The sequence below is a fragment of the Cryptotermes secundus genome, unplaced genomic scaffold (assembly GCF_002891405.2).
Source record: "Cryptotermes secundus unplaced genomic scaffold, Csec_1.0 scaffold89, whole genome shotgun sequence".
NCBI lineage: Eukaryota > Metazoa > Arthropoda > Insecta > Blattodea > Kalotermitidae > Cryptotermes > Cryptotermes secundus.
Window position 1 is genome coordinate 263,495 of NW_019725837.1, and position 14,422 is coordinate 277,916.

Here is a 14,422-nt window from a genome sequence, read left to right on the forward strand (position 1 = left end):
ATAAAAGACCGATAAGCTTCATCATAATTCACTCATTTTATGCAGATGTTTAGTAAACATCAATATTAATAATTATTGATTTGATGCCATCTTTAAAATAAATATTCATAGATCTGACAGATTATATATAATAAATATATCCAAATTTCTATTTCTATTCGAGGGACTGAATATGTGGAAATAAAATCTGTTATTAACTATGTCAGAAACCCTGTGCACACTACTGAAACAGATGCCCATGATTGTTTTCTTGAGCCATGGCTGGCATATGTAAGCAGTGACATTACATTCTGAAAGAACATGAAACTGTGGTTGAATTCTTCATAAACTATTTTATGACAGAAATGATCAGGGAGAACAAAATAATTCAGAATTATTGGATTTTTGGACCTTTTCCATTTCCCGGTATTCTAGAGTCTAGAAAACAAGACTTTTCAGAAACTGGATCTGTTTCGATCATCAGGTGTCTTCCCTCCTCACCTGTGGATGGAAACAGATACAGTTTCCGAAATGTCATGTCCTCTAGTCTCTAGAACAGTGTTCCGCAACCTTTTTCTACTCGCAGTACACCATGAAGTATCCATGACTCAACAAACACATCAAAATGTTATTCCCCTCAAAAACACATGATATCAGACAATTAATATAAATATGTAATGTGATCAACTTATTACTATAATATTATTATTTTATTATCTTTAAACAGAAATCGACTCGTGTTTTTATTAACAATTAATGAACTTTAATTCACTGTAGAGTGTAGAAAATACACTTCTATTACTATTAAAGTAAATACAGTAATTCTGCTCATAACTTCGATGTGATACTTGCACCTGCGTAGCTGCACACAGGCGACTGGTCCATGGTAGAATCGTTGACAACGCAGGTCTCATTTCTTCATTGATGGATTTGAGCCACTCCCTCTTTGAGGTCTTAATTTCAGTTAAACGTTGAGAAGCTCAGTTCACACAAATATGTAGTTGAAAATGGCAATAACACATTAACTGCCATCTCAGAGATAGCGGGGTATCCACTCCTTATTGCCAACCAAAACGTATCCAAAGGCATTTCGAGAAGCTTTAGTTTCAATGTTTTTAAATCTGTGAGTTCCTCTTGTATATTAATTGGAAGATGTTCTGAATTCGCAACGAATGGATCACGAACCCAGTCGAAATCTCGTACACTTTTTCCAAAATACTTATTGAATTTCTGCTGCAGCATTTCTAAATGTTCTTTAATTGTGTCCACCACCATTTTATTGCTGTTAGCAAGTGGCCATACAGTCGGGAACATCTCAAACGACCCATCTGTAATTCTCTGTATCCACAAATTCAGCTTATTTACAAATCCTTGCACCTTATCCATATTAGTTAGTTTATTTTCGTTCCTACCTTGCATCTTTCTGTTCAGCTCATTCAAGTGCATGAAAATATTGGAAAGATATGCCAACTTACATACCCATTCAACATCTGCAAATAAATCCACGTACTCATGCCCCTCAACAGTAAAAAATTCACGTACCTTCTCATTAAGTCCAAATATTCGCGTTAACACTTTTCTTCGTGTTAACCAAAATAGCGTTATAAAAGACAGGAAAACCCTTGCTAACTCCTGAAATTTTAGGGAAAAGCACGTATACAGAACATTTGGCAAGTTTATCAAAGAAGCCGCGTAGATTCGAGAAAAATAAAAATAAATCAATAATGAAAACTATGATATAACAACAACTGTGAGTAAATAATTTACGTTTAATTTCTTAGAATACAACATTACTGTACATAAAAAATCATGGCATGCAATAAAGAATAAACAAGCATCATCTTATTTAATCAGTGCAGTGGCTGAGAGTAAAATACAAGCATATGAAACACGGTAACTGGGATAAAATAAAACTAATTAAATTCGACAATTAATTTCTTACAATAGGTAAAAGTTTGCGTCACACCTTTCACCTTGTGACGGCACACTGGTTGCGGAACACTGCTCTACAACACTGGACGATGGAAAAGGACCAAAAACCCAGTAATTCTGAGTACTGTATACCATTGTCAGAACCCTTTAGAACCTACCAGAACAAAGTCAGTTACGGATTATTTCATGAAACAGAGTAAGCAGTTTCCTAAAGGCAGTGAGAGCGCTTGGCCTTGGTGTTTAAATTCAGAAACCTGAAACTCAATCTCTTTAAGATGCTATTATGCAACTGTTCAAGACAATACCCATTCACTCTCCACTGTACTGTTACTTACCCCACATTATCGACGAGAGTGAGAAGTTCACCATTATCTGTTCGGGCCTCTAAGTTTCGCACAAAGATACCAAATGCACTTGATGGATCTATCTCAATCTTAAGTCTCAACTCCTCTCCCAAGCCAACCACTGAAGCTTCTTGGCCAGTCCGTGTCACAATACGCATGCGAACATTTGGAGTTGGGGCAGTATTGGTGACAATATTTGTTCCTGATGGCCGAAATGGCACCCTAGACAGTTATGCAGCTATTATACCAATTCTATCTTTCCTATAATGATACAGACAATATAATATTTGCCCTAAGAACCACATGAAAGGCTTTAGCATGCAACCATTTTCATTATTCAACATTTAAAAGTAATTTACAACTATTATTAATTCACATATGATTTTAGAGCCTGAAAAACATTCTTCAATGGAAACTGATGTTCTTCATGCAGTCACACATTTAATTTTGCAATTTCTGATGTGCTGTGTTGCATGTTCCATTTATAAACAGTTTAACAGTTTTGTTTTCCACCACTTACGAAACACTGATGCCTCCACCTTCCTGGTCCCGTGTACCACTGGGTGCATATGATACAGTCTGATCACTGGCATCAAATGTGCATTCCACTCGAACTGTCTTATCTGTCTCTTGCATAATTACTGGATTCTGCTGAATTACCACATGGTTCACATATCGTCCACGACCCTGTGCAAACCAAATATCTCATCAAGAATCTTTAATATGTAATGTTCTAGAAAATATTCTTAAAGGAATATCTAACCACTGGCTTCATAAAACACAAAGAAGTAGACAAAAATTTCTGCATTGGCTCATGTGAATAAGGCCATGGAAAAAATGTTATTTTACAGACTTTATTTTCTTCCTTTTTCTATGGGGAAGGTATGGGTTAGTTTATTATAACATGGGCATTTGATCAATGTGTTGCCAGGCAACAGTTTCTAAACATGATACAGGCCCGCAACAATAGAGAAAGCTGTGTTTTCCATGTGGACAGTTGGTGTAGGATCGGTGACATCACACATCAGCAGTGGGTGGCCATCATGTTACTGTTGCTGGCAGAATGGGGCTGATAGCGAGCACCAGTACTGGAAGGGCATGGTGACTAGAAGAATAATTAGAGGGGGACGCACAATAGATCAACAAATGGTCGCAGTGCATGGGGAAACCCACCCCTTCCAAAATAATAATAATAATAATAATAATAATCTCGAATAAGAACTCGAGCACATAACATAGTTAGCCAAGCAACGAAAAAATGCAAAATCAGTTTCAGATTGCTGGGAGATATTTTTTTCCTGATGATATGATAGACCTAATTTTGAAGAATACGAACGATGAGGTAGAAAGAAAGCAAGCAAATTACGCCAAAAATAATAGTTTTCAAAAGACTAATATGAGTGAAATAAAGGCTGTGTTGGACTTTTATATTTAGCTGGTTTTTATAAGTCTAGTCACCAGGATCTTGATGAGAAGGCAGTTAGAAGAGTAGGATGTTGGTGTGAGATGACCACCATCCTGGGAAGAAGTGACCCCTTGGGAGCACAGGAACGTATACTGTTGGAAGATGTTTCCAAGCAGAGCAGTGAAGACCATGACTCAGAACATTAGTTTGCATATGATAGTGAGTCGTAATTGTAGTTACGAGTTATATGTTAAAAGTGTCCAATAAATCCAATTACCAATCCAAACCCTGTGTATAGTCACTCCATCATGTGACAGTATTATCATGTGACTGCAATTATATGAAGATACTAGAAAAGTTAACTTTAAAAAAGTCTCCTGAAAGAAATTCATGCTGCTCATATACTTCGAAAGGAGTGGGCACGAACACATGCTACATACTGATACTGCATATTATAAACTGGATTAGATATGGAGGAGCAGAAATTTCATTTCTGTTTGTAGGAGTAAGAAGTTGAAACTTAAGAGAAAATCCTTGGGAGCAATATCCAGGATGCATGGAACAGGCATAAGGCATCACTAATCACTTATGTTAAAAAGGTATTAAAAAATAAATGAGAACCTACACCAGAATTGGTTTCTGTGCTGGTGTGCTCTTCAATGGTGTAATTGGAATGTTAAAGAAATACCCACAATTCTCTTGCTTTTGAGGGGTATGTCTCTTGCACATATAGGAGCATTTACTGCTGTATCCCTAAAGATATTTTAAAGTTCTAAAATAGAAATTTTGGGTTTACATGTTCCCTCTCCATACGCTGATTTTCCAATTTTCCCCCTATTTCTTCTCCCTTTGTTGTGAACAAATTTCAAGTCATGTTCAGCAGGACACATATTTCATCCTTCTGAGGAAATCATAATAGATTCTTCACAAATTCCTTGGGTTCACAAACTATGGCCACTGGCTCCATAATCCTTAACATTTTCCAAGATATTTCTAACCTTATCATCACAAATTTCAACAAGTCTAGTAGTAAAAGTGTGGGTCTTCAAAGAAAGAGAGACAGGACAGTGTGTGAGGTGGAGAAGGAAGGAGGGGGATAAATGTGGATGTGTTATTGAGGGCATACCATCAGTGGGTGTATATGAGTGTGTGCGTGTTTATACATATTGTATGTCAAGTTTCAGAACTGCATATTCAGATGTTAAGTCATGAAATTTTTTAGAGATGAGATATTTCATATATGAGTTTCATGAATATTGATACAGAAGTTGAGATTAATCCGGCATTAGCAAGGTGGGGTCTCACAGACCTTAACGATTCTAATTTGACTATAACTTTTTTAAGTATGCGTGGTAGTGAGTTGTGCCTCATTGTACCTTCCCCTCCCTAAACTTGCTACACAACGCCTTAGATGATATTCTGTTGTGCCCAAGCAAGTTTAAGGTCCAGACGTGTAAAGTGTGCTGGGGTCCACCAGACCCCACGTTTCCAAAAGTGTGACTATATTTACTTCTGAAACTTAAGTTGATTTCAATTATATACTACTAAAATATTATTGTCACTGTGTTATTTTTACATACCAACTCTAAGGAAATGAGTTTTCATAAATATTTAGAGGATATTTTGAGAATATCATTTTTTTACCGCATGAGTTATGAGCAGGAAGAACAGAGGTTATGTCAACTTATAGATGGCAATTTGACAGATGAGGAGCCATTTAGCGGAGATAATGATAGTGAAATTTATTTAGGAATAGTCAGTAACCATGAGTCTGATACAGAACAAGACTGTGAGGAAGAATCCACAGAGGGGGCCTTTTACTTGGTGAAGGATAAGCAAACAAGATGGAGTAGAAACAAGTTAGGATCTCAAATAAGAACTCGAGCACATAACATAGTTAGCCAAGCACCGAAAAAATACAAAATCAATTTTAGATTTCTTTTTCCTGATGACATGATAGACCTGATTTTGAAGAATATGAACAACAAAGTAGAAAGAAAGCAAGTATATTATGCCAAAACTAATAGTTTTCAAAAGACTGATATGAGTGAAATAAAGGTAGTGTTTGGACTTTTATATTTATCCGGTTTTTATAAGTCTAGTCACCAGGATCTTGATGATCTATGGGCCATGGATGGTACCGGTGTTGAATTACTTAGAAGCACAATGTCACTTCTTCGTTTCCATTTTCTTCTTAGATGTCTACGATTTGACGACTGAAGTACTAGCACTGAACAAAGATCTTACGATAAACTGGCTGAATTAGAGAACCTTTTGACAAGTTAAAGGAAGTATGTGAGTCTGTATATTCTTTAGGAGAAAACGTAACAATTGATAAAAAGTTAGAAGCATTTCGTGGACAATGCAGTTTCTGACAGTGCATTTGAAGCAAACAGGCAAAGTATGGCCTGAAAGTATTTGTTTTGGTTGATGCCAAGTCCTTTTATACTTCTAAATTGGAAGTTTACTTCGGCACACAACCCGAAGGTGCATATAAGATTCAAACACACCTTCTTAAGTTGTTACAAGGATGATTGCACCTATATCTGGAACAGGTCGCAATGTGAGTTTATACGTAGGTAGTACTGAAAGTCATGAGCAACAATTTTTTGTAAAGTAACATGCTTTATTATTGACAAACCAAATACAGCACCTCAATCTACAGACCTTTCTTTATTTTTCCACATAATCGCCACTTCTTTGTACACATTTCTCCCAGCGTTCTGGGAGTTTGAAAATTCCGTTCCAGCCATCCGAAGACACTGATGCACTGCTTTCTGAATTCAGCGTGCTTATGGAAGTGTGTGCGTGGGTGCGAGCAGTGTTCGAAGAAGGGTGAAACATTTTAAAGATGGGAACACCAGCATCAAAGATGAGCCTCGGAGTGGTCGTCCTCGAATAGCCTCAACTGAACGCAACAAGGAAAGAGTGGATGAGATCATTCAGGATGTCAGGCATGTGACTGTGGACACAGTAGCCCGAAAACTTGGAATAGAGTACAGCGCAGTACAGGGGATGAGTGAAAGCTTGGGTTATAGGAAAGTTTGTCCTCGTTGGGTCCTGCGGTTATTGACCGAAGACAACAAAGGTCACATTGGAAGCAATTGCAAAGATTGGGTGGGAAGTTCTTCCACACCCCTCCTATAGTCCTGATCTGGCACCCTCCAACTACCATTTTTTCAGATTTGTGAAGGATCAGCTGCGTGGACAACGTTTTGAGACAAGGGAGGCAATTCAGAAAGCAGTGCGTCAGTGTCTTCGGATGGCTGGAACGGAATTTTACAGAAGGGGAATTTTCAAACTCCCAGAACACTGGAAGACATGTGTACAAAGAAGTGGCGATTATGTGGAGAAATAAAGAAAGGTCTGTAGATTGAGGTGGTGTATTTGGTTTGTCAATAATAAAGCATGTTACCTTACAAAAAACTGTTGCTCATGACTTTCAGTACGACCCTCATATAATTGGTTCACAAGTTACCCATTGGCTAAATCCTTCTTAGAAGATCATAAGCTAAATTCGGTGGGAACAATCAAGAAAAATAAAAGAGAATTGTCACCTGAGTTCATCAATATCAAGTGAGGAAACCCAGTGACTACCATTTTTGAATTTCAATACAATATCACAATAGCTTCATTTGTGCCAAAAAAATGTCATGATTTCCACATTACATTATGGTGATAATGTAGATGAGAGAACATCTAAGCCAGAAACCATTCTGTTTTACAACAAAACCGAAGGTGGGGTTCACACAGTCGATAGAATGTCTGGGGTCTGTGGGACTCCACCTTACCACTTTTGTGGGATATTATAATGTGAGAATAAAGAGCAATTGCTAAAAGAAGTAGAAATAGATTTTGATGATAGTAATTACTGCCATTTTAAGTGTGTCCTGTTTCACCATAACATGGCTTGTCCTTAGGTAGCGGATGGAGGAGACGGCCTTCAGATATGCAGGGTAAATGAGAATATACTGAACAGGCAGTTGCTGAGAGCTGAGCTAGCAGAGAGTAGTCCTCGAGATTTGGGGGTTTGCTTGGGGCTAGCAACTTCTTACTACAAAAAAAAAATAAATAAAAACCCCAGCATGTTATGGAATGTTACACAGGGCCTTGGACTTGGATGGGTTCTTTGGAACAACATATTGAAGAAAAAATGGAATTGAGATTTAGCACATGAAATGTAAGGAGTTCACTGACAAAATTTTCATGATAAATAGCAAGGTATAATTTAGATTTATTGAAAGTACAGAGGATAAGATGGGACAGGGATGACATCAGCAGCAATTACATGAATCAGGAACAGGACTTTTGTACATAAGGGAATCATATAAGAGGTTAAGGTAGACCGCACACTGGCATATGTCAAGACACGATGTCTGTGACATGACGCAAAGAAAAGAGCACAGTTGAAAAGAATGAGATTATGAAAACTGCTGCACATCGGTCTGAGTCATGTTTTCAGAACACAGTGTTTAAAAAACTGTATTTGATTCCATCCTCAAGTGAGTGGGGAGAGACAGCCTGTTGGGTCCCTCAGAAAGCACAAACCTCAATCACTGGAACAGCCATGTCAGATCAGTTACAGCTATATAAATGTCTGAGATCAGGCTGTGTCAAAGGGAGATAACAGGAAAACATGAAATAAAAATTATGATAAAACATCAACAGATGTGGAACTAAGATTGAAAGGGAGGTAAAAATTGTATGTAACAAACCTAGCCAAGAAACCCAGTCCATGAAAGCCAATGCATAGTATTAAATGCAGAATTCACCCATGAGAACCAGGCCAGAAAGAGATCTGCAACAGATGGTACAGTGCATCTCCAGTATTCCCTGTGAATGTGGTGGAAGCTAGATTGGGGAAACAGGCAGACCTCTAGCCATGTGACACCACGAACATAGGCACAATCTCAAAGAGGGTCTTCTAGAAAAGTCAGAATTAGTGCAACATACCTATGAAGAGGGTAGAAGAGTAGCCTGGGATGAAGCTAGGATTTTGAAAATTGAAAGGAAAAGAAGGTATAGGTATATTTAACCAATCCATTTACCAAACCAATATGGACAGTTAGTTGGTTGAGGCACTATGCTACAAGCTGGAAGGTCATGGGTTTGTTTCCTGATGAGTTCATTGAATTTTTCCAATTTACCTAATCCTTCCAGCCACAATATGGTCCCAGAATGGACTCAGTCTCTAACAGAAATGAGTACAAGGAAGATTCCTGGTAGGTAAAGGGCAGCAGGCTTGTAAGACTGACAACCTTACCACCACCTGTGACCGATTGTATGGAAGATGTGGGAGCCTTGACCTCTCACACCCCTATGGGCCTTCATGGCCTGCTACAGGGACAGCTTTACCTCTTACCTTTTTCTTTTACCTCCCATCTGGATCCCACTTATCAGCAATGAGGTTACCAACTCACAGAGAAGATCAGTGTGATTTGACAGATCCTTCATGGCTTTCTACAAGATTTTAGTCCTGAGTGTTTGGTTTTTATTCCAAAGATCTAGGATGAGAGACTGGAAACCTGTTGATGAAGAGATATAGTGTATGTTTTTCTGGAACTTTTCATCATCATGGGTATAGTTCAAAAGCCCACACTAAGGTCATACTTAAAAAACAATCTGACTGGCAGCTATTGTATTTGGCTCTGTGATATCAATGGATAGATTTGAATCAATATTATCATGTGTTGGAGTGACTGTCGATGGGGTTTTGGATTGAAGATTGGATTTATTGACAACTTACAGGTAGTAACTACAAATCACTATAACACTATCACTAATTTCCACACTTCACAAATCACTGCATCACACACAAAGTCTTTTCAGTCTACTGCAGTTTCCATGAGTCATTCCCTAGTAATGGCTTCTAACAGTGGGGATTCTTCAACTACACTGACCAAGTCTTCTCTTCACAGATTCCTTTCCTGCCAACTCTATGTTACAACTTCTAAATTTGCCCCATTGATAACCATTTGGCAGAATCTTGTTGAAAACTCTGCTTATTGTTGTATTCCAATGGTTATCTTGTTTGTTTGTGAAGGCATTCCTTAGTAGTGGCTGCTCATACTTGCTTATTAAGATCCTGTTGCCTAGCAGCAGGTGTTGTTTCATTGTTTCTTTCAAGTTTGTTACCCAGTAATGGGCCTACACTCCTGTATTTGGCTCTGTGAAGAAACTGAAGTATATGAAAACTGATTATGGTGGAATTCTGGGAAAGAACAGGAAAAGTATGCCAAAAATATTGACAGAGAAAGATGAAGGAAATGGGAAATTGTGGCTCAGCTTCCTGGACCAGTGTGTGCTGAAATGGAATGATAAGAGAAAGTCACCATGACCTCAACATATGGTGATGAAACAAGAAAGAAAAGAATAAGGGCAGAAGGAAATGAAAAAGATGTGTCAGTTCTGGACTACAATGAAAATATGATAGGAGTTTACCTGAAAGCTCAGCTTCCTTATTCTTATCTACTGGAAAGGAAAGAGACAACGAAGTGGTACATTAAAATGTACAGAAGATTACCAAATGCTTCAGTTCTCAACTCCACGATTATCTGCAGAGCACATTCACAAGGAAGATGAACTGACCACTTGAAGTTCAGAACTGATATGATTCAGTCTCTTCTTCTACAGCATGGAGGTGGTGTTGAAAGAAAAGTCTCAGTGTGATAATCAACATTCATTTCCTGTTTTGCTGCTTTTCCTACAATATTCTGTTCTATTATTATAGGTTCTTACTGTTCTCATTTGTGGTGTCATTCTTCTACCAAAAATTGTTCTCTGGACTTCTACCAACAAGAACACAAATAATAAAAATAATATTACAATATGTCTCCAATTCTTCTGTAGTTATGAAAAACAAATATTTCCTTTCAATTTTTATTCATAGCTCAACCAGTGGTGCCTAAACTGCTAGGAGGCATTAGGGAACTTGCAAGAAGAAGTTATTTCACATTTTACACCATATTTAGTGTGGCTTGTTTCAGAGTAAGTGCAGTATCCATACAACATGTCTGGTCACCTTCTATTCATGGAGTATACTCACCTGTTGAACAGTGCCACATTGAGTTCCCATAGGAATACGGAGAACTATCTGTGCTTGACCATTTCCCATTTCAAAACATGCTTGTGGATTTCCTGTAGAATACACTCGTCCCTCAAAAGGAGCTCCAAACAGAAATGTTACCAGCATGTCTGCTTGTGTGCAGTCAACTCGAACTGTGGATGAAAATAGATCTGTTTTCTCAAATGGTACATCAGAACTTTAAAAAAAAAAAATCCCTGATGTAACTGAAGCTAGTTAATATGGCTTTTATTGCCAGAAACAAGAACAGCAATATATGTCTACTAAGAACCATATATATATATATTTTTTTTTCTTCACACCTTGAAACTTAAAATAATCAAAACAACATAAGCTTGTCTTTCTCATAAACATTAAAGTGATCTATGAGATCCAGAAATATATACCACACACTTCATAAACACATCTTAGGCTCTAGTTCCATTTACATATTCACACTGTATCCTTGATTTATGAATAGGGTACATTCCAAAGCCTCCTATAAAAAAAGTTGTTCTTAACTCAAAACATATCTTTTCCCCATAAAAAATAATATAATTAGCAGTACCTGAGTTCCTGATGTTATGAAGAAGGTTTATTTAACCTACAACATTGTATGCAGTTTACTTTACAATTGAAAATTAAAGAGCACATTACACTAAATCAGCAAGAATAAATGTGAACATTTCTTCTGCTGTTTATATGCACAGTTGTTCGGGTATGTTAGGTGTTCATACCTTGTTGACCATGTGTACTGTGACCATATTGCACATGTATATCATGGTGGAGCAACATAACTGATAAATATATGAAAGTTTTTGTATAACACAGTTTATATGTTTCTGGTCAGTACCTCAACGGCATTATATTTTAAACAAAGGAAGTTTTCAGTTTTCATAAATATTGAAAGCATGACAATACAACAGGCATACCAAACATGAAACGTTACTTGTTTTATCAGTTTATCATTTTTCAATGTAAAAATACCTGAAATATCATTTTTATTTTGAAGTACAAAAGCCATATATTTCCTGACCATGTCCTAGCTGTAAAACATAAATAAGAAGTGCTGCTACCAACAAAAGGAGATGGGTCTATTTCTTTCTGAATGGTAGGTGGAACACCATCAGTGGGAATGGCACATAAGAATAAACAGGTGGGGTGAGAGGATAATGTCATCATAGATGTCCAACATGTAGTTCCTTTTGATATGAAATCATACTTCTGTTAAACAGAACTAATAACAGAAATGGTAAGTATATATCTGGATGCAGGTTTTGATGTGTGGCATTGTGAAACCAGGATCAGATATTGGGTCACTAATGGAGACTATGAAGGATGAAGTGCGTAATCTTACAGAGAATGACTTTTTGATAATTTGCAGCGGAGCAAATGACAGAAATGATTCCAAAACTGCATTTAAGAACATTATTAATTTTATTAAGACAGTAAATCACACTAATATTGTTCTAATAAGTGTCCATTTCAGACACGACATTCTGAAGTATTCCTATGTTAATAGTTTAACTAAACTTTTTAATAGTAAACTGCATAAACTTGCTAGAGCCTTTAGTCATGTTACCATAGCCCAAATTTTTAGCAATAGACTTCCATTTACTAAACATGGTTTTCATTTAAGCAAACTAGGTAAAGAGCTATTGGTAAATCAAGTAGAATTATTATATTTTCCCTGTTGGAAAAATACAATAGTAAACCTATAATTCTTGGTTGGTGTGGCAAAATAACATGAGATAATGGCACCTTAACCTTTAAATGCCAGACTTTTGAAATGGTAGTAAGCTTGAGCTGGCTGGACTTTATTTAACACTTTGTGGACCGGTGATTTAAATATCTAAATCACCCTGGGGACCAGCATTTTTAAACATACTACCCTAACTTGTGCACTGTCCACTTTAAAAATTAATATAAAATCTCCTAATTAATTTTTTGAACTAAAATTTTTGGAGAACACTTACAAATGCTCCTAGAAGTGCTTGAGGGTGTGATATTTCTGGAAAGTTTCCCCTTTGTGAAGTGGCATTACACAGAACTTGCAAATGTAGACATACTCCTTTTTTTGTGAGCTGTGCAAACACGGCATTGCCTAGAAGGATTCTTCCCCTTGGAATGTTCACTCTTCACAATTTTCACGAGGGTATTTTTCCGCATATCACTCAAGAGTCTCCCTGGAGGGTCCACATGAGGCCTTCATGGGGTGGGAGTTAATGGGCCCGGTCGTACTAAGCCTTTGTGTGACCCTGGTTCTGCCGCCACCATCTGGACTGTAGCCCAGGCCTTTGCCACGTTCATCAGAAATGCTTTGTATTTCAATTTTGAATTAGGGTTTAGATTTTTTTTAGATTTTTTACTGTCCCCTCAATGTTACTACGCACAATGTTATTACCCGCATTATCGTTGGAGCTACTGTCACTTTTACTGTCTGTGGCCATAATTCTTTGTTGTACCCCGTCACTGTCGCTGTCTGAATGACAATTAATCCATTACTACGCGTCTCACAAAGCAGGTCAGCTAGGTCATCGGAGGAGAATTTGTCCTTGATCCATTCTCCCCACTAGCTACTGGCTGATACACACAGCTTGAAGAAGGCAAAGCATTTTCCTTTATAGTCAGTTAAGTAAACAGCGAGGTCAAGTTACTGACTGCTAACTAAACATTCCAGAGTCTTATCATGCATCTGCAGGCGGTTGCGTGCAATGTAGGTGGCACCAGAGCTATGTATAGTGTGTTGCAACTTATCATGTCCTAAAAGCCTGTTAACACGCGAACGGTCCGACATGTTTAAAAGCAAAAAAGCTTTTAAAGGGTTTGCGGTCCGCAAAGTGTTAAATGCCCGCTGATGGTGCGCGTTTAAATGCCCGTTGTTACTCTGTGTTTAAATGTCCATTCCTGTTGGGGCGCTTAAACAATTTCAAGCATTGTGTTTAAAAATGCTGTATCTCACATAATGTTTATGATAAATGGCTGAAATTAACTTTGTTTATATCAGCAAAGAACATAGTGTTGCATTTTATAACGGAAGTTTTGAAAATTTTTATACAAAGAATTACACTCTTTTTTTCAATTTTTCTCTTTTCATTTTGATATATACTGCAAAAATATTTTCCCAGTTCTTCACAGAGGTGTTCTGCATTATAAATTCATTTTTGTTGGTAACACTTGACAAATTTTAGCAGACCCTGGTGTCATAAAACAGATGGAAGCAATAAAATCATTTGGTTCTCTGCTGGGAAACCTTACATCTTGTTACACCCTTCAGAATTTCGAATCTTTTGACTAAAGGACAGAAAAATGAAAGAATGGCTCTTCAAGAAAAAGAGCTAGAGGGGTCCCATCTTCAGTCCTAAGACCTTCCATTATAGCAGCAAGAGATTATTGCCCTTTCTATGGTCGTGAACATACAGTTGTATCGTGGCTTAGATACAGAGTGTGATCTGTTTTCTGTGCGTTCGTAGTGACATCGAATTCTGTAGTTTAATTTCAGCAGATACATCATGCAGATAACAACAAAAAAGGTATGTACATCGAATTTTACTATATATTTTTACACATCAATCTGCAGAATCTACAATAAAAGTACTGGCTCATGGATGAGTTTGGGCATAACTCGTATGTGTATTCTTTTTTGCTGTTGTTCACTTAGGTATCATTTTAATTCCCCTATTAGGGTTTTACTCAAGC

At 37.4% G+C, this 14,422-nt stretch overlaps 1 protein-coding gene across 3 annotated transcripts in view; it reads right to left on the reverse strand.

The window, feature by feature from the left end:
* LOC111863521 overlaps nucleotides 1–14,422 on the reverse strand; it is a 171,530-nt gene that overhangs the window by 36,551 nt on the left and 120,557 nt on the right. For all 3 annotated transcript variants that reach the window (XM_023849892.2, XM_033751095.1, XM_023849891.2), the window contains 3 exons: nucleotides 10,706–10,878; nucleotides 2,776–2,942; nucleotides 2,247–2,477 (listed from right to left, as the gene is read on the reverse strand). In XM_023849892.2, coding sequence (XP_023705660.1) covers nucleotides 2,247–2,477; nucleotides 2,776–2,942; nucleotides 10,706–10,878 — 571 coding nt within the window. The remainder of the gene's footprint in view (nucleotides 1–2,246; nucleotides 2,478–2,775; nucleotides 2,943–10,705; nucleotides 10,879–14,422) is intronic.